At 39.3% G+C, this 26,041-nt stretch overlaps 2 protein-coding genes across 2 annotated transcripts in view; one reads left to right on the plus strand and one right to left on the minus strand.

The window, feature by feature from the left end:
* Positions 1–18,991, minus strand: part of KIF15 (kinesin family member 15) — a 36,013-nt gene extending 17,022 nt beyond the window's left edge. The window contains exons 1-17 of the mRNA XM_034067449.1: positions 18,925–18,991; positions 16,640–16,679; positions 15,184–15,367; positions 13,927–14,003; positions 12,851–12,888; positions 11,844–11,941; positions 11,295–11,474; positions 10,534–10,743; positions 10,312–10,437; positions 9,103–9,225; positions 8,374–8,497; positions 6,015–6,106; positions 4,953–5,162; positions 3,731–3,908; positions 3,163–3,304; positions 956–1,097; positions 484–684 (exon numbers count right to left, since the gene is read on the minus strand). Of these exons, the coding sequence (XP_033923340.1) occupies positions 484–684; positions 956–1,097; positions 3,163–3,304; positions 3,731–3,908; positions 4,953–5,162; positions 6,015–6,106; positions 8,374–8,497; positions 9,103–9,225; positions 10,312–10,437; positions 10,534–10,743; positions 11,295–11,474; positions 11,844–11,941; positions 12,851–12,888; positions 13,927–14,003; positions 15,184–15,367; positions 16,640–16,679; positions 18,925–18,973 (2,214 nt within the window). The 5' untranslated portion in view covers positions 18,974–18,991. The remainder of the gene's footprint in view (positions 1–483; positions 685–955; positions 1,098–3,162; positions 3,305–3,730; positions 3,909–4,952; positions 5,163–6,014; positions 6,107–8,373; positions 8,498–9,102; positions 9,226–10,311; positions 10,438–10,533; positions 10,744–11,294; positions 11,475–11,843; positions 11,942–12,850; positions 12,889–13,926; positions 14,004–15,183; positions 15,368–16,639; positions 16,680–18,924) is intronic.
* Positions 18,992–19,126: 135 nt separating this feature from the next.
* On the plus strand, positions 19,127–25,105 carry KIAA1143 (KIAA1143 ortholog). The gene is made up of 3 exons (XM_005144724.4): positions 19,127–19,294; positions 20,649–20,808; positions 23,678–25,105. Exons 1-3 carry the CDS (start codon positions 19,187–19,189, stop codon positions 23,884–23,886), a joined length of 477 nt encoding a protein of 158 aa, XP_005144781.1. The 5' UTR covers positions 19,127–19,186; the 3' UTR covers positions 23,887–25,105.
* The last annotated feature ends 936 nt before the right edge of the window (positions 25,106–26,041 follow it).

Below are 26,041 nucleotides of genomic sequence, written 5' to 3' on the forward strand. Positions count from 1 at the left end.
TCAGCTTCTGGAGAGTACTTAGCTATGTGACCGAAGACCTTCAGTGTCCATTAGAAAAGAGAAAGTATAATGGTGGACAAGCATCATTCAGCAGGTTTCTTCAGGTAATGCATATTATACATGAAGCTTAGGTATTACTCCAGATGTAGTTTGCACCAGAGACTTATAAAGAAGTTTCCTCCAAGTCAAGGTATCAGGTTTAAATAGGGAAAGATTAAATAACCTGTGTATCTTAAACTACTTATGATATTCAACTCAAGGCCCTTTCAACATTTTCATGGTAAATCTTTTTTAAGTACAATTCTGCATATGTATGCACACAGACATGTATAATAAGAGATCTGTTTAGTGAAGCCTTGAGTACCCATCAAGTGCATCAGTTTCCTATACAAAAGAAAACACATTTCATGAGGGGGACAGTATTTCATGTCAAAACCAGCTTTAGAACACACATACACTTCAGCTGTTATTCATAACACTCACCTGTGCCAGTTTGAGTTCCTCAACCATAGCCTCATATGCTTCTTGTTCATTCACCTCTGGGGAAACTGGCTCTTTTGAAACATCATCCATCACCTCTTCAGAACACTGAAAAGCTTCAGAATGATGAGCTAGGATCTCCGGGCTGACCCGCGGCACTAGGCGGGATCTCAGCTGGTAGGCTTTTGATGGAGTGGTTATGTTCTGTTATAGAGATTACAAAGCAGAATACCAAAATAAAATGCTCAAAGTGGTTAGTTCTACACCACTATGCTTTTGAGTGTCATCTGATTACAGTAGCAGTCAGTCAGTAAGTAAATATTCCAGAACAAAAAAGCATCAGATCTAGTTTATCCCATATGGATTACATACCAGAATGCTAGTTAGGTTAAGGGATTGTACAAATAAAAGTCTCTGTGTTCCCACCCAACTCAGGTGTAAGTGTGTGTGGTTTTCAAGAAGCTTCTTACCATACCTTCAGAGTTTCTCTGCGTAGCTTGTGTAACTGAGAGACTTCTAGGCGCTTGCTTGCTTTAGTTGCTTCCAGTATGTTTTCGAGATGTTGGTTTGCTTTCCGAAGGGACTGAAGCTCTGATTCCATTTCCATATGCTTTTTCCTGTTTGGGAAGTATTTTACTACTGTCAAAACCACTTCATCTCTATGTCCTCCTATGAGGAAGAGTAAGCTGCAGTATTGCCAAGCAGCAAGCTGAAGCTGAACTCTTGCCCAAACACTGAAATACCTTATTTTAAGAAAGCCACCACTGCTGTATTGAAGTCAAAAGAAACACAAAATGACAAAGCTAGGAGGCTTCTTGGTGCTTGCATAACGACAGAGAACTAAACATGTCAGGAAAAAGTCCATTACAGAGCAAGAAATAGAGCTGAGAGCTCTGCAATTCCTTTGCTGACAAGGTGGCATCACCCATACCAACATTGTTTTAAGCTTTAAAAATGATGCCCAGTTATATGAGAAGGCTGAACTGGTGCTTGCTTGAAATTCCTTTAAAGATGCATTTTGGAAGTATTGCTCTGTTAAGATTATTTTGCCCTCTAAGAGGGCTTTAGCTGAAATCCAACAGTGGAGCAGAAATGTAGGAATGATTTTCATAAAGCATTTCTGCAGAGCTATGTGTTGATACTGTGATAGTTGGTCTTGCTAATACAACTGTAATGTCAAAGTCTACAGACAAAAGGAAACACTATTTCATCTTTTGGCAGCTTAATGCTATCACTTATCCTCTCTTTTTTAGCATCTGCAATAAAACTTGCAGAACAGGGTAGAACTTCAGCTCTGACTGCTATCTGACAACAGAAGCATTAGGATACAGTGAGTCAACCTGTGAAACTGTTCAAGTTTACTCATTCAGTTACAGCATTTAATTACACTTGAATGTAAAATGAAGCATTCGGTTACTCCAAAACTGGAAACAAGCTGAAAATTTAGTGGAACCTAGAGGTGAATCCAGATGCTCAAAGGCACACTGCTGTTTGATTGCACTCCACTAACAATGCATCTGTATATCGCTTTCATGCTATCAAGAGAACAAGACCTGCACAAAACATGGAATACTTAAAATAGAAATACATTTAGTGGGCAGAAAAATAAACTAATCTGTGAAGATATGAACAAAGCATTGTAACTAATGATACAGAACAACTGATGGATTGGTAATGTTATAATCTGAGTTTAGGATTTATAAAGTTTGTAGGATTTGCTACACAGGAATCTAAGACTAAAAAAACAGATTTGTACACATGGCTTCCTGGTTTCCATTGTGTTTGCTGGAAATGCAATTATTTTCCTTGTATTTCCAGTGACAGGACCTCAAGCTGTCAGAAATGCTGTTTATCAAGTTAAGTCATGTATTATTCACTTGCATTTGAAGGTATTACTCAGGCTTTCTGCATTATCTTGTGCTGCCCTCAAGGATAACCATAACAATAAATTCTTTACTACACTAGTAAGGATAAAGTAGACCCTTATCTCATGTTTAGGTGCCAAAGCAAATGGATGTGAATGAATTATTGACACCATATCTTTGTTTTTATGTGAATTAATTCCCTATTCTGATAGCAGGTCTCAAGATAGTGGTATTATTGCTTTCTTAAATATCTTTGGAAGAGAGAGAATAAATTAACCAATGGCTTAGCCAAGATTTTCTGGGATGATTGGATTCTACTTTACAGTGGCTTAAGCTTGCAATATTAAAGGTGTTATATTAGAAACTACTGTTGCACCAAAACAAAACCCCCCAAAATGTGCCCCCAAGCCCCATCAATTCTTAGTTCCTGTCACTGCTTCCATCTGAAAAATGCTTGCTCAGCATGGAAACTAAGCCAAACTCTCCCTATTAAAGCAGGTGACTATCAGAATCCCAGGGCATGTCTGTTCCCTGCATGTTGTGAAGAACTGTTTTGCATCTTAGCATAAAGAGCTCTTGGAAAGACAAATCTGCAACAGTGAAGATATGCCTTCAGATTGCATCATGGTTGTCCCCTAATCTGTGAGGAACTGAGTTCAACAGGAACATTCTCTGTGTTCCTACCATCTTATCCTGGCCCTCTCTTACATGCAAGGAAATTCTTAGACTGTATATTCAGGATCTGAGGCCAACTTAAAAGTCAATACAAGTAATGAAAACATTTAATGAAAGATACTTTTGTACTGTTTTGTCTCACTTGGTTAGGTCTTTAAATTCTTCATATTCTTGTTTTGAACTTGCCAGTTCACTTTGAGTCTGTAGCAGACGTGCTTTCAGCCTTTCAACAGATGCCAGTGAATTGCCTTCCACTGATATGGTGGTGGAATATAAATGATGACCTAGAGAACAAACATATACCCCCTGAAATCACAGAGTAGCTCAAATATCTCAAGTTTTTACTAAAATGGTAGCATTTGTAGGCTTTTCAACAGCAATTGAGACTGAAAAAAGAATAAACGGGTATTAGCTACAGCCCACATGAAAAAAAGTAGAATAATTCCTATTACTGCAGTTTTTAGGACAACTAAAGACAGCAAAATGAGATCATGGCTGGTGTTCACAGGATGCACCAGAATTCAAATTCCCTAGTGCTGCATTTGCTTGAAGGTCATTGTGAATAAAATGAAGTAAACCTGTTTTATCACTCTTCAGGAATCACTTTGAAGAAGGCAAAAATACATCAAAACGGACATTTTCAACACTATGCTGCACACACCAGCAATACAGTAAGCTTACTTAGCTGAAAAACATGAGCATATTGTTACCTCCAGTATTTTTCTCTGTGGCTGAAGCTTCTGAGAAAGCTCTTTCCAATTCCACTATTGTGTTGGCATCTATTTCCTGAGCCTTTTTAACTGACTGCAAAGAACGGAGTTTTTTGTTCTCCTCTCTGAGGTTATAGTTCTCCATGGCATACTTTGCAATCTGTGGGTGCTGTTCCACCTGTAATAAGCAGCATTGTATTCACCAGGTTTTATTTTCCAGGCAATGCTATACATATCTAGCATACATATACATATTAGAGGTCCCGTTACACTAGTACCTTTAATAAGCATTACATTGTAATGGAAAAGGAATAAAGATATTCCATACAGTGGTTAAAACCACCCCAATTTTTTTGTTTGTTAATTTTCTTACTCCCTTGGAATCTGCTCTCAAAAAAATCAGTGGGTTTGATATCTTTAGGCTTTAACTGACAATAGAGCAGGAGAAGCTTTCCTTGTTGCTCTTGATATTCATTTGCAGTTTCAGCTTTGACTTTAACACTGCCCCTGCAGTTAAAGATTTCTATAGTCCTTTATGACTGCCCTGATTTGTGTACTTCCCCTCCTTTCACTTCAGAGCTCAGTTATGGGCTAGAGATTCAAGCTGGTCTTCCAATACATCTATTCCTTTTTCTTGCTGGTGCTTAGAGATTGTTTTTAAAGAATCTGCCTTCTCTCTTAAACTTCTTTGTTCTTCAGAACTGCTTCATAAATGATACCTGAAGAACCTTAAGTCTCCTCTTCTGAGGCTTACGTATGTACTTTGGTACTTGCCTTCCTCAAACAGCTCCAGGACTGCACCATTCCTGAATGGTGCATCTGGCACCTGTGTTCTTACCCTTCAGAAGCCTGCTGTATTACTTGCATCCTGCTGTCCTTCCCTTTCAACAGATGTCATGGACACTAAAGTCTCCCATAAGAATAAGTATCTGTAATTTGGAGACTTCCTTCAGTAGGAGACTCAGTTCTCCACCTAACCTAGATCAAGTGGCCTGTAGCAGCTCCCACCATGACATCACCCTTACCAACATTTCCTTTTAGGCAAACTCACTCACGAACTCTAAACCTATCCACTCCATAGGCAACTTCCATGCACTTGAGATGCTTCTATAAAGGAACCCACTACCCATCTTCTTTCCAGCCTGCTCTTCCTAAAAAGCCTATATCCACCCATCGCATGAGCTATTCTCACAAAAGAAAACTGCTCTAAAAAAGAACTTACCTGTTCTTTGAGCATCCGCAATTCCTCCCTAAGTTCACTGAAGAGATCATCTTGTTCTTTTGGCAATAAGCTTCCACCAGCCTCTTTATGTAACCGCTCCAAGCGAACAATATGGTTTTCACGGAATTTAACTATCATTTTGTTGGATTGAATAAATTTCTCCTTCTTGCCACACAGGTCTTCTAGTTGAGCAATTTTTTCTAATAAATTCTTAGAAAGTACATACACAGATCAGTGAAAAAAGTCATGGTCACACTAGATGAATTTCTAAGCTGCACATATCACAAACATAACTCAGTCAACAGCAATTCTGTGAAATGCAGGCTATCATTTGCAGCAGATTCACAGAGAGCAAAAGCTCATAGTAAGAACCCACATTACTCACTACACTGGAAGAGCTTTCCATCATCCAGTTACTTTGCTCCATCCCTGGCAGCATTCAGGGCCAGGATGGACAGAGCCTTGGGTGATGTGGTCTAGTGTGAGGTGTCCCTGCCCATGGCAGGGGGTTGGAACTGGATGATCTTAAGGTCTTTTCCAACCCAAAGAATCCTATGATTCTATACTCAGAAACTCCAGTATAACTTGGTAGACTAGGTATTCAGTAAAGCACATCAAATGCACCCCTAGAGTGCTGGTTTCAGTTGATTTTTCTCAAGAAACTGATCCATTTTGGCTGATTCAAGAGTGCACCACAACAAGAAATGGAGATGATGGAGGTTTGCTTCTCAAAATTAAGGAAAGAAGTTTGTTGTTCTGGTTAATTATTGGGATTTTCTAATTAAAACAATCCACCTCCTAAAACTAAATATACTATGAAAGTTCTCCCATGGCTTGTCTGAATTCAAAAGAGAAGAGAATCACAGAACTGTTCAGGTTGGTCAAAACCTGTCCAATCACTGGCAATTGACCTGCAGATTTCATCTTGCCTGTCATTTGACTGAGTTCTCTTGTTACCAAACCTTACTATTTTCAGGCAGAATATTTTTATTCAAAACCAAAGAAAAATATCATCAAGAGAGTAAGTTTCAATATTAAGCACTTAAAAACATACTTCCATACCTTCTTTTCACCTTCTGATTTCTCCCAGAACAACATTGCTTCAAGAAACTTATTCATGTAGTTTAGCTGGTTGTGCCCTTTTTCAGCAGCACCTGTAAGGTAAGTCAAAGAAATAAATGCCACATTTATCAAAGTACCAGTCAACTGGTTTTCCCTAGATACATAATGTCATGGTTGTGTAGAGAAAATTGAAACTCATTCATTGAACAGTATAATTCCCCTACAGGGATCAATGCCATACCCAGAGCAAGGAAGTTTAGGCAGTAAATCCTAGTTACCTGCAAATGCTGATAAAGAACGCAGTCCATATACCTAACTGTATAATTCAAGTTGTTCAAGCATGAAGTACCTTTACAATGAACTTCTATTAAACTGAAAGAATCAGTCTGTTCAGCAGAGTATACTTATAAAATGCAAAACCCCTCTGAAACTAATTTGATAACACTAAGCCATTATTTAGCATTATTACTGTAGTTTGTACATATTAAAAGTGGACTAACTGGTTTAGGAGAAGGAAATTCAGGAAAAGATTGAATTAAATAGACAGTGATTTAATCTGGAAGGGAAGTGTCCACACAAGCAAATAAAAGGGCTTAACTAATCCACCTTAGATATTAATTCCAAATAGCTTTCCTGAATATCCTCACACAAGCAAGACTACTTATTTATGGAATACCACCATGTTTTTAAAGTAGCTAGCAAGCAGATTGCATATTTGTGTGATCAAATATTACAAACACAATTTAACTGCATAGGCAAACACAGCTCTGATGTACTGGGTTCTGCTTAAAACCCATCTTCAGTGTTTAAGCATCACCAGTTGCCTTCCCTCAGAACTCTACTACATGTCTGAACATTTTTCAGTCCTCTGTCAATATTCATGTATTCATGGACAATGATTCAGTGTCCCACATAATGACTGACTTGTTTTTACTGGTTAAGTGTGTATGCTAACAGAGATGTTTTACTTCCTTCAGAAAACTCAACCACAAATGCTTTGTATTAGACAAGTCTTTCAACTTCTGCAATCACTTCTATTGCTGCATCTTCTGTTTCTTGGCAAGATCAGGAAAGAGTTGTCTCAACAACACAGGAAGAGTTACAAGACCAAGTTTACTACTTCATTATCAAAATTACACAGTAGCATATTGCAGAGAGAGGTATACATAGTAGAAAGCCATGCTGGGATCTATGTTGCAGATACAATGGTCTAGAGAAAAGCTGCTGGTAGAAAACAACTACATAAACCCCCAATTAATGTCTTGCATTGAAACAGATCTTTTATTGAAAGGCAGACATCCTTCTTAGGATCTTCATGAGGAGGCAAGAAGGGAAGAGGGGAGAGGAAAAAGAAGAACCTAGTCCTGAGTTAAAAAACACAGTATTCTCAACATAATTATGTCCTCCCTGATATAAATGTACAAGCACATGTAAACTTTTGGTTACTTAGAAGATTAGGCAGCATGGTTCTTACAAACTGGAAGAGTATCCTAGATATGATAAAACTATAGCTCAGTACATACACTGTGGTGGTTTGAGCCTAGCCGGTAACTGAGAACCATGCAGCCACTCACTCACTTCCCTCCTTCTTCCCCACTCTGCTCCCACGGGGATGGGGAGGAGAATGGAGTGAATATAAACCCCACAGGATGAGATAAGAACAGTCCAGTAACTAAGGTATAACACAAAACCACTATTGCTACCACCAATAAGAATAATAAGGGAGTAACAAAGGGAGAGAATATAAAACTAAAAAGGGAAGGGAAAAAAAAAACCCAGCACACAGAAGTGAGTCCCAATACAACTGCTCAGCATCTGCTGAGTGATACCCAGCTGGACCCAAACAGTGATCTGAGCCTCCAAGGTAACTCCCCTCAGTTTCTATACTGGGCATGACATGCTATGGGATGGAATACCACTTTGGTTAGTTCGGGGCTGGTCCCTGTCTCTGCTCCCTCCTGGGTTCTTGTACCCCTCCTCATTGGCAGAACATGAGACTTAAAAGTTCTTGATCAGGGTAAGTGCTACTGAGCAACAACTAAAACAGTGTGTTACCAGCATTGTTCTCACATAAAAGCCCAAACACAGCACTGCATCAGCTGCTACCAAGGAGAAAAATAACTGTTACAGCTGAACCCAGGACAACATACTTATAAGAGGAAGAAAATGAAACTGACATTAACAATTACTGCAAAATATCTTGTACAAACACAGGCAATGGGATCCATAAGACAAAGGTAACCTCTGTAGGTCAGTTCCTACAAAAGTATTAGCTGCTCAGAAACTTTGACTTACCTAAGGCTCCAACACTGAAGGCTACCAAAGTAGGACATTTTCTTCCCTCACTCCCAACTCTTACCTTGTGATACAGAAATATCACGCATAGATGGCACTGAAGTAAGTTGAGTAAGCTGCTCTCTCAGCTTCTTGACCTCAGCTTGCAGCTGCCTCACATTTCCTTGTGTGTCTTCATTTACCACAGCCTTTCACAAAGAGAAAATTACTAAAGATACAAATAGAAGTCTTATAGGATAAGAGGAAACTGAAACACTGCAAAGCAGCAAAACTCCTTTTTTAAGGTTAAAATGGTTAAAAATATTAATGTTTTCTGTAGCACTTTGTCTTGAGCATTCTGACCAGCAATGCATTATACATTGAAGGCAGCAATGTCCAGCCAGATGCCAACATGCTTTCAAAACCCACTCATGAGAAATTACATTTGGGCAGTAGCATAGATAAGAAGTAGATGCACTGAAACACCAGTGAATCCATTTTTTTTAATGACAATTTCATTACTTTTCCTAATGAAGTGCTCTGAAAACAAGCAATGAATACACACTGTTTTCAGCCATTCCCTAGTCCCCCAGCTGCTGTACTCTATTCATAAGCAAAAGTGAACAAGTACTTTGCAAACATCATTTGCTATAAAATGTGTTTAGGAAAACAAATTTAGTATTTTAACTTCAGTTATATTCATTGAAATTAGTGAAAACAAGAGTATTTCAAAGAAGCCTCCTTGTTCTGCAGATGTGTAGTTTAAGTGACAAGAAATTGTTGCAACAATAAAGACATTGAGTCACTCTCTTACCTTGTTCTTAATCAACTTTGCTCGCTGAGCAAAATTAAGAGTGGACAGGGTTTCACCAAAGCACCTGGATCCTGGATGAACATTTGCAATTATACAGGTTTTTGCATTACCACCAAGGGAATCCTGTTTAAAAACACAGAAGTTAACTTTAGTAGATATTTCACTTCAATCTTGGTAAAGAGTAGCAGATTGGTATCCAACCATCTGTTAACTGTTCCAACCTATCTTCTGGTGGCAATTGCCAAACAAAAACCCAAACCAACAGATTCCTGACTAAAGATATAAATGGAACCTCTCCTTTTTATATGCATGTTTTCATGTATTTCTATGCTGTTAAACAATTAGCTTTCAAGTCTCTGGTGAAGGCAGCAGTTATATGTAAGACTAGAAGTCTAGTACTACCAAAATAGCCTACAAGCCTCAGTGGCATTTTCTCTCCCTACTCAAGATCCTTTTTTGTGGACATCTTTACAGCACAGCCACCTAAAAAGAACATAACCACTCAAACAGTTTATACAGTTGCAATTCAATTCCAATTTCAATGTATTTTGGGTTGCATTGAAAGAACAATTCTTCAGAGACTTATGATTCTAAGATATCCATAGAACAGGGATGGAAAGATTGGAAAATAAAGCTGTGATCACATCGAGTTGTAGCACAAATACTGTATTGTGTACAAGCACTATAACACAAAAATGTGTTACAGGTATTCATTACTGTTCATAGAATTTTAATGAGTGCTGGTGACCAACAAATCCTTAACTGTTTCCATCTTTGTTTTCTGTTCACCTTGAAAAGAGCCTGTAAGCTTTCAGGTAGGAAACTGCAAGTGTATCTAATTCTTAACATCGTACTGACATTTAGCACATGTAGACTAATCCTGAAAACGCTTTCAAACATTGCAACACATCTCCAAATGCTACACTGCAATGCAGACTATTTCCAATATTATAAGGATGAAAACATACTTTTCTTTTAAACTTACAAATATGGATTTAGGCTCATAATCTCCTATTAAATTTGTCTACAGCAATAAATCTACTGGAAGTCTGCTTAGGTAAAAAGATACTTTTCAAGCTTTTTTCCACCTGCCCAATATTGAAGCATCTTTAATGTACCCGAGTTCAGCTTTTTACAGTAAAAAAAAGCCCAAAAAAGCATTTTTTGTATATCCCAAGTAGCATGTAAAATCCAGAGGATTTGTATTACCCGTAACAGAAACGTGAGCTTGGAATCTCGGTAACAAACGTGCCTCTGTTTTCCATTACCAATATCAACAAGTGCTGTCATTACTTGGCTCAGGCAACTTAGTGATCGATTTATGTTACCTGCTTCCTAAGAAAGGAAAGAGTAAAAGTGAATTGATTTGGCAGATGGAACAGGGCAATACATCTGAAAGGAGAAACATACCACAGCTTTTACAGAACTAACCTTTAATCTCATTCCCGCTGTATGGGTGTCTTTCTGTCTCTCAGATCCTGCCAAGTCTACCAGGTTGAGCAGGGAAGACCGAATATTAACCACCTCATTGGTTTTCTCCATGGATTCCACTGTGACAGTGAAAACTGCATGTGATCTTGAGGATTCCCTGTTCATTGAGGTTGATGCTACACGACGGTTTCTCCAGCCCATAGATAATACCTAAGAATAAAAAAAGGTACCTAATGATAGCAAGTGTCTCAGACTGTACTCAGTATTTTCTCTCATTAGTAAGCACATTTCAGTGCAACAGCTTTCAAAAGTATCAAGGACTTCTAATTTTTTCTGACAGAGTTCTTTTAAAAGTGAAAAAGCATAGCTGTACTCAAGCTTATTTACAACACTAATTGTAATATTCACTTATTTCCTCCAAGAATGCTATTGCTAGTGGAAAGTATAATGTATCCAATAAGGGTGCATGTTAGCAGTACACAATTAGAGAATACTATGCATATGTATCTCATTCATGCAGTGTTCAAGGCCAGGCTGGACACAGACTTGGGCAACAGGTCCTCTCCAACCCAAAACATTTTATGATTTTATGTGTGGAACAGGCATAAAGTATTATCTAGAAACAGGTTTTTTTTACACTGTTTTGCAGTGTATGGAAACAGGGAAAGAGTGTCAGAGGCACTGTGCAAAAAAGTATGTGCTTTTATCTGAGGAATATTTACCAAGTAAGCATCAAAATATTAAAAAGCAACAAGACATACCTGGTATGCTTCAGCAGCAGATGACAACACCTGTTCAACAGCCCCATCAACAAAGACTCCCTTGTTGATGTGTTCTCTGAGAAAGAGCCCAGCTGAAGCAGAATCTAGCAAGTCAAATATCTGTTCATTGTAGATTTCAATAAATGAGCATTTGCAGAGAAAACTCTTTCCATTGCCAGCCTGAAAAAAAGCAGTAATTTACACTATAAACAGATGGGTTTTATTAAGTCTGGCATGGCATGGCAGCAAGTCTCTTTTTACACATACCTAAAGCTACTGATTTGCGTATGCATTCTGCATACGATACATTTCTGATGCCCACATGACAACCCACAACCCAAAACCTAGATGCATATTTAGACTCAAAATATAAGCACACTTGGGTCTGAAGAAAGTACTATAATTTGGTAGAGTACTAGGAGCAAGTGTTTCTCACCAGGAAATCTAACACAAGATGGCAATAATCCTGGAGACTTCACTTACCAAAGAACCATAGCTAATCTTTAATGTAAGACTTTCATTGCAATAAGAAGTACAAGATAAATGTACCTTTTCTTTTTCCCGTTCAATTAGAAAAAATAAGTATTCAAAGCTCCGTGGAATGACACCCCTCAGACTGTGAGTGAAATTACCAGATTCAGATGGTCCTAAAGAGATTTGGAATTAAAACCAAGAAAGAATTATTACTACTTGAGAGCAATGGTCGACCTTTTCAAGACATCATTACAGAAGATTTCAGCAACCACATTTTAGTCACTTTATGGCAAAACCACAGAAGAAATGCAATAAAAATCAACTTTCAAGACCTAAGATAATATTCCATAATCAGATCCATACATAGCCTAAATGATGCTTGTGAAAGTTCATTTTACCTGTCTTTAGGTTACTCAGGTCTAAAAGAGTATAACTTTCACAGAAAGCATGTACAAATGCGCAGGTATGCCAATGCAGGTACTTTAACCCTGATTTCAAGAACCAGAAAGATGGGGTGGATTTGTCCCCATGTTTAGTTAACCCCTATGTAGTCCTCAAATACATGTCAGCTAAATTGGTTTTGGTTATTTCAGTAACTTTCTAATGTCAAGCAAAATTATTAATATATTAATACACTATATGAAGAATAAGATTACAAGGGGATCCCTCCCTATACAGAGTGGCCTCACCTTCCTAGTCAGGTTGGAAGCAGTTACTTTGAAAACTTCAATGTATTTTAATATGGAAGTCCCTTGCACATGACAATATTTTGCTACACATGCAAGGGATATCAGCCAAAAAGGGGAAGCCAGTAGCATACTCATTTTTGAGAGCATTTATTAGATGCCTTTAACTGAAAAGCTTCTCTCCTGTTAAAAACAGGGCAAAAAAGGTAGATGAGAGTACCTATACAGCACTATTTTGATATAAAGCAAAAATCAACTGCACTGAGCACCACACCATTTCTTCAACCTGAAAGTTATCTGTAACATGACAAAAAACTAAATCATCCCAAGACATTTCAACTCAAGATAAAAGAGAAAACAGTAGGAGACCACTGAAAGATTCTCTCATGCACTTACCCATCATAGTAAAGGTTTTTCCTGACCCAGTCTGGCCACTAACAACAACAAGAAAAACAAAAGGAGTCAGATAATGTTTTATTCTGGCTCTTAATTTTTCATTAATCTGCATCTTTTAAGGAGAATGCAGAGTTTAAAATAAAAGCTACAGAAGCTGAGAAACAAATCAGCTAAAGAGGCAGACAAATAGAACATGAAATTCTGTTGGATAAATCACCTTTTTCTCTCCCTCACCACCCACCATTTTCTTCCTTATTTCTGTTGGAAAGGAAAAATAAGGAACTTAGCATTAAAACAAAAGCTTTCAAATTTATATTAAGCTACTTTTCGGGTCAGTTTTGGGGGTTTTGTGTCACTCAGCTGTGCACATAAACCCCAAATGAGAAAAATACTTGTAAGCTGAGTATGTTCGTTTTTAGACCATAGTTATTCACCATGCTAGAGAAACTTCAGAGCAATTTCCTTTCATTTTCCCCACATTTTTTATATTGCAACAAAGTAGACTTCACTTCACAGTTTTGCAAATGCTGTGCTAGGCTTAAAAAACCCAGTAAGGTTTTGATTAGATTGGGCCTTCAACTTAGCTTTATTGACCAAGTTGCTATCTCAGTTTTCCGAAGGATAAAATATTGAGTTAATATAATGATACTCATCACAAATATATTTCTACCTTGAAAACATCATGAAAGTTAAGATTATCATTCCCAAATATTCCCACAGACAATTAAGCCTCACTAAAGAGTTAAGATAGCCAAATATCAAGTTAGAGATTTTCAGTATGCCCATAGTAAAATGGAAAACAAGTAGCTTTTTCTTTACCAATACAATAAAACTTGTAGGTTTTAGTCAAAGAATAGTAAAATTGAATTGAGTTTACAATCAACATTATTTGCCTTAAGTATTAGAAGTATAACACCTCTGAAAAAGGAAGAAGAACATTCCCTGGGTTGTGCTACAAGAAAGCACTTGCAAACTTTACTGTAACACTAAGCAGGCTCTGGCACTTAAACCCACAACTACTACTCATTAACACAGTGCCCTCAAATGGTGCAATGAATTACCATTAAATGACTTACTATGCAAAGATTGTTCCATTGTAGCCATTCATACAAGATTCAACAATATTTTTGGCCACAGTTGAGAAAACTGACTCCTGAGGACAAAGACAAGAGAAAACACTTGGCAACACTCATTCAAGTCTTGCTTGTACCAGCATTTTACAGATCATAACTTCATAATGTATAAAATAGAATCATAGAATTGTTTGGGTTGGAAAGGACCTTAAGATCATCCAGTTCAACCCCCTACCATGGGCAAGGGTGCCTCACACTAGACCAAGTTTCTCAAAGCCCCATCCAATCTGGCCTTGAACACCTGCATTCCTTAACATTAGACATGTTTCATGATCCCTGGAGTCCTTCTCACAGCAAAACAATACATCCTAAGCTTTTGTGACATAAGCCACTGAAAGACATTTATTCCTTGATAAACTGAAAGAAAAATAACAAAACTCAGCATCATGGTAACAGCTTTCAAATAACTATTATACTAATTTTGGTTCAGTGTTTTTGATTATGTGGTTTATACCATCAAAATTAAGCTCATGACACTTATCAAATGTAATTAACTTTCAGCATTTGCATTGGTATATTCAACAGGTCTGCTCTTAACCTCATCTGTTTTCACAGATTTCTTAGACCTGCAAGAGCAGCCTAGCTACAGATAACAGCCTAGAGTGGGTAGGTTTTTGGGGTTTTAGGAGGACTGAGCAGACTCTTAAATTAACATATTTAAGGGTTATTTTAAACAGAAGCTAAAGGGAACTGAAGTCTTACAGGAATTAAGATTATGTTCAGAATTGCAAGCACAATCACAAAAACTAAATTGAAGGATTTTCCTTCCTGTATTAGCAGTCCCAGATAAATAATGCATCTGCTCAAAAGGAAAATGTAAGAAATATAACAAATAGTCTACAAACTCATAAGTTCCCACTATACAAATCACATCTTCAATATCAGCTACTGACTGGCAGCAATTTCTATGTTTGTCCCAACAGGCAGGATTATTATCTAAAGTGTTACTGTAACATTTACAAATAGAAATTCCAATTTCAATGCAAACTTTAAAGAAATTAAAAGTTAAAAAAATACATTAAAACTATTAGAGAGCAGAATTTATTGCAATATTTCTGTATTATAACTGCATATTACCAATATGACCAGTGCAAAAAATAAGACCCAAAGCATCACCCATCTTCACAAAGGTTTAGTGTAGCACTTGCCAGAATGTGAGGAAAATCTGCAATACTATTCCAAGACTCTGGAAGTCATTACCTGTGTTGTTTCCATATTTGCAACATAGTCAAAAGTGAAGATCTTTGGTTCAGGCTTCGAATGCAGACGGATGGTTTTTGAGGAAAGAACAGATAAACACAAGCCTTGATGTTCATTGCCTAAAGCGGTTCCCTCTGAAGGTGGACGTACCCTTACACAGACTTTGATAGCATCACCTTCAGCACTAAAGGAATATTTATGCATTAGATCACTTAAAAATACATTTATCAGCTGTTTGAGAAAATTACATCACAAAAATCAGATTAAGCATAAAGTCATACAAAGGTCCCTCCTGAAAATATACCACTGTTAGCTGTAATAGTAGTATATTGTACACATCAATTCACTACAAGCCATGGATTTAATGAGGGTCACAATGTGTAGATTTAAAAGCAAATAGCACAGAATTATTGGAATTCATCCCTGTTCCATGTAATTTTAGCTCAAAAAGAACACATTTCACAGTGAACCCAAGACATACAAAACCAGTGTTGTTACAAATGTTTCAGTAGTTGCTAAGACCATGAGCTTCAAGCATCCTTCTCTCTACTGAAAAAGACTATAAATGGAGTGGATGATGTTACTTTCCAGCAAGAAAAATGCTAGCATTTTTCTTTGCTGCTCACAAGAAGGGAAAGAACAACCAATTCTTGATCCATGAGTCCAGTGAAGTATAGCAGCACCTATATCTAAAAGCTGCCTAACCTATTTCATCACATTTATCAGAAGATGCACCAGTAAATTTAGCTTGAGGAAGTGCATTACTCTGACATTAAAGCTTTGAGAAGTTCTGGCATAAATACCAGTGTATACAGATATAACATTAAAGAATTCAATTCTTAAATGAAGTGGTAGCAATCTTGAATTTACTTTATTCTTTCCCAAAAGGCAGCACACAGGTGTTATAACTAACAGAACTTTAGTTTTGGCAAAAAAGAGAAAGGAACAAAATAGTGCAGGAAAACACTGAAAGAAAAGCTTCAAGTTTATTTCGCTGTTATAGTAGGTGTTGTTTGCACTTTATATGCAACATTGTTCAGAGTTTGAGTATTCCAAAATGAGACAAATAGAGAACTCACAACTAGTTTATTAATATAGGAAGATACAGATATTAGCAAATACAGTAAAGGATAATTCTGATGTTTGGTTACCTTATCAACCCCAAGGACCCTGCGAGGATGATCAGGAAACCAGCTCTGAGAGACATCATTGCAGTGCGAGGTGACAGGCTCAACCTGAGCAGACATCCCCATAGAGGCAACATTGTCCTGGGTGGTATAAGGGTCTGCCTCCTCGCATTGCATGAGGCTCAGGTAGGAATCAAAGGTGGACTTTCCAGGGAGCAGCCAAAGCAAACTAACAGATCTTTTCTATGTGTTTCACCACACACCATTATCTATTGTCCCTGACACAAATGTGATTATTCATACATGCAAACCATCCAATATTATTTTACCTAGATGTGTTCAAAGGTAATGCAGAGTCACGTAAATCTCCTAGAAAATAAAAATGAAACACACAATTAAACAAGATAAAGTTATTGCTCAGAAAAATAATTTAAATTGAAAATATTTTGGAAATAGAAAATGAGGGAGATAAATGGAGAGCCTTGTAAGTAACTGCTTCATGCATGAATCAGAACTTCACAACAATAGTAAGTAACTGTCTTCCCTTGACAGAAAGTTCAGTTTCTTGCAAAGGTAGAGAAAATTCCAGTCCTGCAGTGTGAGTAGACTCTTAAATTAACATATATAAGGGTTTGCAAATGTTTTGGAGAATTAGGAACATGGACACTAATAGAATTATATATTCCCTTTATATTTTAAAACTGCTAACTCAACTGCAGGTAAAACAACACGGCAGGAAACAGCTTTACTGTCATCACTGCAAAAACTCACCTTCCTAAACCTGCACAGCTTACACTTCTTTTAAAAGTAGTTATATTCTTCTCATTTTAATGAAGCAATGTAGAACACTCTAATGCATAAAGGTCTCCTTCAGCTATCAGCATCATTTTGCACAGCTTCACATCTTAAGGGTCTATTACCCCATAGATGGATAGTGTTACTTAAGGGTGACTGACACAAAATTCTTTCACACAGGTTAGTCAAAATATTAACTAACATAATCAAATGTAAAAAAAAAAGTGACAATGAAAGACTTATAAAAATATTCCAATAACAAAGACCTTATAAAGCCTCAAAGAGTGCACAGCTTTTGTTGTAAGAGGATTCCTTTACAAGTGAAATTAAGATGTGTAAAGATATTAACCTTCTCATTAAGACTACACAAATGCCTTGCTGCTGCTGTGGAACTACACAAATACTTTGCCACTGCTGTGTGAGCCTACCTGCTTTCACAGAACCATAGAATGAACTGGACTGGAAAGGATCACCAAGCCAAACCATTCCCAGCACTGCCAAGGCCACCACTAACCCATGTCACGAGGGCCTCATCCACATAATGTCCCACAAAGTGTCAAAATGAGCAGGGACAAGAAGCAGCAGTGCATTTTAAAACTCAAATCAGAAAGGCACAGCCTCTACCTTGGGAAACAACCAACTCTCAAGTAGCTGCCCTTAGCTCCCATTTCAAAGGGCTGCTTTCAGTTGAACATTTGTAAGAGACAACAGTTACAAGCATCATAGAATCCCAGAATGGTTTTGGTTGGAAAGAACCTTAAGTTCATCCAGTTCCAACCCCCCTGCCATGGGCAGGGACACCTCAGACTAAACCAGGATCCTCCAAACCCCCTCCCAACCTCGCCTTAAACACTGCCAGGCATGGGGGAGTGCAGCTTTTCTGGACAACCTCTGCCAGCGTGTCATAAGGAAGAACTTCTTCCTTATGTTTAACTTGAACTTCCGCTGTTTCAGTTTGAACCCATCACCCCTTGTCCTATCACTACAGTCCCTGATGAAGAGCCCCTCTCCAGCATCCTTGTAGCCCCCTTCAGACACTGGAAGCTGCTCTGAGGTCTCCACGCAGCTTCTCTTCTCCAGGCTGAACAGCCCCAATGTGCTCAGCCTGTCCTTGTATGGAGGTGCTCCAGCTTCTCATTCACAACTAATTAAAACTCGATAACATCACAGAGAACGAATCGATTAATGCGGGGCAGCTGACAGCAGCCAGGTTAGTGAAGCTTTCCACTCGGGAGGGCTGCTCACACTTATCACCTGTGGGATCCCTTAGGGATATCACCCAAGGATGTCAGTGCCAAAAGGTCTCCTGAAGGCGACGGGGATCTTTGCTCTCCGTGCCGCTACTCCAACCCCAACGTGGCCCCTCCAGGATCGCAGCCCCTGAACATCGGCCCCTCCATGGGGCACAGAGCCCAGCCAGATCCCTATTTGACCCTCTTAGCTCTCACACATGGGTGACACCAGAGAATTCCAGAATGGGCCGGGTTGGAAAGTACTTCTAAAGGTTACCGTGTCTAACCCCCAATCCCTTTGAGTCTGCTCTTCTCCAGAATACCCAGGGCCCACCTCCCGCAACCTCTCCTCAGAAGAGAAACGCTCCAGACCCGGATCACCCTTATGGCCTCCACTGAACCCTATAAAGCAGCAACTTCTCTGTCTTGTACCGAGGAGCCCAACACCCTCACAAGGCAGAGCCGTCCTTCGCCAGACCACGGGCACCCACCGCGCCGCTCCGGTTCCCATATACGGGTGCACCATCCCTCACCCCATCATACTGCACGGTCCCCACACGAGATGAACCGTTCCCAACGCCCCTTACCTTCCTCAGGGCTGCTGAGTCCCCGCTTACGTTTCCTGGCGGACGCCATGCTCCCTGCGCGCGCTCGCAAACGGCGGAGCGTTCAAATTTGACGCCAAGTGACGCACCCGACGTAGCCCCGCCCCCTCCCCGAAGCTGATATAAGCGCGGCCATTTTGTCCCGTCTTCCCTACCATTGGCTGAGCGTGCCTTCGTCTCCGTCACGTGATGAGGGCTGCTGGGGAGCCTGAGGGGAAGGCGGCTGCGCGGCTCGGTGGCGGCCATGAGCAAACGGAACCAGGTCTCCTATGTGCGGCCGGCCGAGCCTGCCTTCCTCAGCCGCTTCAAGCGGCAGGTCGGGTATCGGGAGGGCCCCACGGTGGAAACCAAGGTAAACTAAGCCTTGGGCAGCGCGGCCCTCCTGCTTCCTTTGTACCCCCGCGACTGGCCCTTCCTGGGGTGGGAAGTGGTAGCAGCCGCTTCATGGGGCCTCCTGTGCTTTGAGGTCCCGCCCCAAGCTTAAATGGATACAGCTTTGTTCCTGTAGGAGAAGGGGAACAGTAATTGCCGGCTTAAAGTTAAGAAAACTGTCTTCTTATTTCTTCCCTGCTGGTGATTTAAACCACCAAGAAATTGTAGCGCCCTTCCCCGCTGCTGTTTCTGATGGTCACAGCCGAGGGGATCATGGTGCGCTTTGCAGAGCAGTCAGTGCCCAAGGGGGTTGTGTCAACAGGGAAATAACAATGATGTCCGAAATATAACTGGCTTTACAAAACCCAGACAGAATAAATAGTGGTTGAATAATGTAGTAAAGCGGCCAAAAATAACATTGAAAAGGAGGTAACATCACCTTAATACAGGTCAGCAAACTGAGATGATGGCAGAGGTGTTGGAGACAGCTGTTAAAAGGCAGCCTTTTCTGAGGGGTTTTCTGTTTCCAGTGTATTTTTGCATGTGTTTCCTGCTAAGATTTTACAGAATGCCTTATGAAAGAGGCCTGCCATTATCATAACACAATACAGAGTAGTTTCCTTTTGATAACTAAGGAGCTATAAATTGAAGCAGTCATGCTGGTACTGCTGTTTGTGCAGTGGTGTTGTTACCTGGTTGTGCAGATGTTTGCATGATCCCACCTAACCTATGCAGCTGAAAACTAAACTAGCAAAAAAGAAAGCACCCCACCATTGTTACTGCCTTGATTTGAATTGTATTTGAATTGTATTGTTACATTTTTTTTATCCCAAATGGTTCTTGTGTCTCAGAGCACAGATTTGAGAGAGTGGAAACAGGGAAATGGTTTTCCTTGTGTCAGTCCATAATGGTTATAGTGGTTTGGTTAGGCAGCTTTAATAACAAAGCCGCCATGAACTCCCTTTCTCTGTGCTGCTTGGAATACAGCATAGAAGATTCAAATTTGGACCCACACATCCAAGATTTTCTTAGTGTCACACGGTAGATAGTGCTTATACAGTAAAGAACAAGGGAATGAATTCTTCACCTTCCAGGTTCCTGCTGGCTTTGTCTCAAAGAGCCCATACAGTTTCTTTCCTAGGGGATGCCATGTCTCAGTGATAGAATTGGAGTGTCACTGGGATAATGTGTGTTGGGAGAGTTTGGCACTGCCAAGTATGCTAAATCTCTTCCCTAATCTCACTGCAGAAGTGAAACCAAAGACAAGTAGCCCATCCTCAGTAGCTGTGATTCAGTGGGGTGACCAGGATTGCTTTTATTTCTCTCCTGTCTAGAGAGAGCAGCTTCCACTTGCAGATGATGATAGTGACAATGGCAGTGACAAGGAAGATGAGCAGCCTCAAGTGGTAACATTGAAGAAAGGGGACTTGACTGCGGAAGAAGCGATGAAGATTAAACAGCAAATCAAAGAGTCCTTAAAGTCACATGAATCAGGTGGGTTGCAAATTACTTATTTCTTGCTTATAGCCAAAGAGAGATAATCCATAAAAGGGAGCTTGATACTTGCTTACTTTTCTACTCTAGTGTGAGGAGTGTAGTACTGAGTCCTTGTGGGATTTTTTGCCTTATGGGAATGAAAGGATAAGTGCTTTGTTGTTCCTCTGTTATGGAGAGGACCTGGTGTGAAACTGGAAATGAAAGTGTGGGTGACTGTGCTATAGCTTGCTGTAGGCTTTGTTGAATCTTTGGCTATTTGTCAGTCTGACCTCTAGATTTGCATTCTGATTTCTACTCAGAAGCAGGTATTTAGACACTTTAGGAAATGGTTATTTCCACTTTAATAAAGAGAGGTTTGAATAATTCCTTCTTTTGGATAAAGGTCAATTCTAAAAATGGGAACTATAAAGCAAGCTTGATGCTCGTGATTTAATTATGTTTCTTGTTGCTTTGATTTTTATCCCAGAGTTGAAAGTTAAATTACTTTAACAGGTACTGGGTCCAAATATATATATATGTGTGTGTGTATATACAAAATACATGTATAAGACCACAAATCAGGTGACTTATGAAATTATGAATCTGAAAAGGTAGCAGGGAAGTAAATTTCCCAACTGAGAATCTTCCTTTCCACTGTATATGAACGCTAAGACATGTTGATAACTGATGTGTTGCTGGCTGGCTGTTGTGAAGAGAACCTCTTACTTTTTCAAAACATGTAAATGCTCGGTTTTGAGGCTTTGCTCTTTCCTCTTTTGTATCTGTAGTGATTGTCTTCATTTGAAGGTCTTTGTGTTCAGACCTTGGTTTGAGATCCAAAGTCCAGAGGAGGCCATGAGGATGATCAGGGGCTGGAGCACCTCCTGTACAAATACAGGCTGAGAACATTAGAGACTATTCATCAGGGACTGTAGCGACAGGACAAGGGGTGATGGGTTCAAACTGAAACAGGGGAAGTTCAGGTTAGATCTAAGGCAAAAGCTCTTCCCTGTGACGGTGGTGAAGCACTGGCATAGGGTGGCCAGTGAAGTGGTGAATGCTCCATTCCTGGCGGTGTTCAAGGCCAGGTTGGACAGAGCCTTGGGTGACATGGCCTAGTGAAGTATGTCCCAGCCCATGGCAGAGGGTTGGAACTGGATGATCTCAAGATCCCCTCCAACCCAAACCAGTCTGTGATTCTAAGGTGCCCTGCCTTCCTGCTGGAAGGAATGTTCTTGAGCATATGATGAAATTTTGCCAGTGTTTAACCAGGCCAAGAGCTAAAATCTTTTCCTTTGATGCACAATGATTCACAAACAGTATTGAGGCCCTGCAAGTCAGAGCTAAGGTAGTGGACTTTTGGAGCTTTGCGCAGTTTATGCACTTTGCTTATTAGCTGTTTAAATTCACATTACAAAGATAATGATCAGTTTCTCTGTGGTACACAAGATTAAATCATTTTGTGCAGTTCACAAGAGATTTTGGAGTAGCACTGAAATTTCTGGCTTCAGTTTTTCCATATGTATGAGTACATAGCTGTTTATCTGATTTACTTTGTGCATATGCTTTCACTACAGCTTTAGGGGTTTGATTTTCAATTTACTATTCTAAGAAAATGTAAAGAGTGTCCAGTGAAGGCTTTTGATGCTCCTGATGCAGTAGCTGGTTGTTCTGTTCCCATAGCAGTGTTGGTGCTGTGTCTAGTGTGTACACTCAAATATATGAACAGTTGTGTCTGCTCTTAAGTGCAGTTTTTCTTACAGATGCCCTTTTCTACCAGAATTTGGCTAACACTGTGCTTCAGATCAGGGTTTCCAAATAAACAATGTAATTAAGCAACAATTAGTAAGGGGAATTATTTGATATTAAACTGCTGAGCCCAAAAATGGAGGCCCAGCTTCTGAGGAAAATTATAGATCATGCATTTTGGTTGTTTGGCTGTGATGTTTTCAGAAATAGCTGGTTTTCCTTTCCAGAATATACTATGTGCATTTCCTATACTTCAGTATCACATGTGCAGCATCAAACTGAAACAGGGGAAGTTCAGGTTTGATATAAGGAAGAAGTTCACTGTGAGGGTGGTGAGGCCCTGGCACAGGGTGCCCAGAGAAGCTGTGGCTGCCCCATCCCTGTCAGACATACATTATACAACTTCCAGATCACTGCAGCATGAACCTTTATGTCCAATTCATGATTTTACAATTACACTTTTTTCCCCAGAAGTACTGCCTTGATGTTGTTACTTGTTGTACTTCCTTGAAGGAAGATAGCAAATCCTTGTTTTTAAATTTGCTCTAATACATGTTGAGGAGCAGAATTAGTCATTTGGAATAGTTTGGTGGTTCTGCAGATACAAACAAACCCTACAACTTTCATCCTATATGATACTAAAAGGCAGGTTTATGACCATGTGATCTTTTTAGCTGTTTCAGCAGGACAGCAGATATTAAAGAGCTTTGTCTTATGTATATGGCATTCTGCTCTTGAGAGATACACCATAATTCTGGAATATATGCTTGTGTTGTCATGGATTGCAGAAACAGTGAAGTGGAATTAAGGGATCCTATGAAGCTGTCCTCTCCATTTTGATAAGTGATGTGACTGGATTGTGTGACTGCTCACAGTCTCTTTGAAGTTATAGCTCTGATTAGTGAGAACCCACTTCTAATAAGTGCTGAAGGAGAACTGGCTTCAAGGGCTGGTTGCCATGTAGCAGATGTGTGTGCATGAAGGACATTTTGTGGCCGAAAAAATCTGTCTTCACAGTTATATTTTGTCAGGGTCTCGCTGATCTTGGTTCTGGGGACCAAGAACAGATAGTGGTGAAGGTCTGTATGTGTGTGTGAACATGTGCAGATGTGTTCTGATTTTACTGTCTTTGTTATAGATGGTGAACCAGAACCTGCTGATGGAAAAATTATGTTCAGGAAACCAACCAAACGTTCGTCAGAGAAAAATTTGGACTTCAATGTAAGTTCAAGAAAGAAGATGAAAGAGGAACAGAAAACTAAGAGAGAAGCAGCTCCTCCTCAGAGTACAGCTAAGCAAATAAACAGTAGTCTTCTCTCATTTGATGATGAGGAAAATGATGATTAGGAGTTGTATGTTTTTATATGTTACTTACCCTTGGAGGGATCTGAGTAAGGCTGAGGGTTTGCCTAGGCATAGGAGCATGGTATCCAGGTCTTCTCTTTGTTGTAGTCCAACTACAGAAGCATAGTGGAACTGTATGAACAGTATGGCATGTCTTTCTTTTAAAAGAGAATTTAACCATGTATGTAAAAGCTATTTGAGGTCACAAATGATTAGCAAAATAGACCTGTACCTATCTGCCTTATATACATTTTCAATCAATACATTTTTAAATGTGTAATTCCTCTCTGTTGGCCTTAGTTGACAACTGTGTGGTTTTTACCTGTTACTGTTACCTTGATATTCAAAAGAGAGACACTTCACTGTTGTGGAACAGAAACTGAAGGTTTCTGTCTCAGAGGATTTTTGCACAACTTTTACATATGTGGTTTGGCACATTAGCTCTTTGCAAGCCTTTGCAGCAATTGCTACAATTATGTAGTCTTAATGCTGTCTGTGGTGAATGCCATCTAAGAAGCATCAAATTCACTTGAATTGATTGTGCTAGCAAGATACAGAAATGGTGATTGTAGCTGATCGTAACAACTGATGCAAAAGAAAGATTGGAAATTGTGCACTTTGGCTATCACACTGATGGGCTTAGTGCTGTGGTGGTGGTTTCTGTTTGTTGAAGTCTGTTTGTTCCACTTGGCTACTTCTGTGTTCATCATTTGGGATCTCAAACAGCTTATTTAAAAGAAACTGTATTTAATCTTTACACTTTGGAAAAGCATTCTTTTGGTTTTCTTCAAGTAGGAATTATAAACAGGAAATTTAAGTCAAGGAACATCATAACTGTGATACAGGATTTTAAACTCTTTCAGTGGCCCATGTACAGTACAATGAACATGACCTTTATTGTGCCATTTGTGTAACAGGATGTGCTGAAATTCAAAATACCACTGAAAGCTGCTGGGATTGGGAAGAACAAGGTGGTGGGAATGGGACTGGTGATTTTGAAATCATTTGGGAGTATGGTGTGCTCTATAACCAGATACAAGAGAGGCCTGAGACTGCTGCAGAATTACAGGGTAAAAAAACAGTTCTTCTGTTGTGACAGGACATTCCAAATTATTTGGGCTGTACAGCTTCATTGAGGAGCAAATTTGAAGTTGCTGTGTGAAACAGCTGGGTTTAGTTTGTTCATCTGTTTTAAACAATAAATTATGGTTTCTTTAAGTGGTCCAAAGATACTTTAATGACAGTTTCAGTACATAAAGTGTGATTTTTTTGGTCAGCTGATAACTAAGCCTCTCATGACTGCTCTCTATCTCCATACTTACTGACTTCCTGCGGCATAAGATTGGGTGCAAGTCTGAATTGTGTCACACTAATAGCATGAGTCCATGTTACCCTGATTTGAGAATGAATAGATGTTTTCCTTTCAGAAAAACAAAACCAGACCTATAAATGGATATTAAAGTCTTGCTGTAGCACTGGCCTGATACTCACACTGCCAGAGAAGTGCAGTGTAACAACCTGATCATTCTCATGAGGATGTGTTACATTGGTAAATACATAATTTATCTATATTCTGCATAAATAAGAGAAAATAAAATGTAGGAAGAAGAAATACAGACTCAAAGGTTCCCAGGGATTAATCTTTCCATTTATTTTGTAGACTTAAAACTTGTGTGAATCCATTAAAATACATATATATATATATATATCCCCATGAGAAATCTTGTAGCATTACAGTATACTGAAGGAGTATTTGGGTATATTTCAACAAATGACTTGCTGAGATTCATCTGAAAGATTGAATTAATCACTGGCTGCTTGCTTAAACTCTCCTGGTTCTCTTTATCAGCACAAAAATATACTTGCTTACAGTTTTCTTGCACAGCCTGAAAGCTCTTCCCTTTAGCTGTGAGGCAGTTTAGGGGACATGGCGATGGAGAGATAAATGCTTGCCAAGGATGAGAGGGAATCTGGATTTACCTTAAAATTAGAGAGGGCCTCCCAAATCTGCAGCTGGTTCAAAGTTAAGACTCTGGTCTTGTTTGAATCTTGTTAGTTATTGCATTTAAACAAAATTACTGTTCTAGTGAGAGACTTGGGAGACAAGTCCAGTAAAAAAGAAGGCTACCTCAAGATACTGGGTGCAGCGCTTTTGCTT

The sequence above is a fragment of the Melopsittacus undulatus genome, chromosome 1, assembly GCF_012275295.1.
Source record: "Melopsittacus undulatus isolate bMelUnd1 chromosome 1, bMelUnd1.mat.Z, whole genome shotgun sequence".
Classification (NCBI taxonomy): Eukaryota; Metazoa; Chordata; class Aves; order Psittaciformes; family Psittaculidae; genus Melopsittacus; species Melopsittacus undulatus.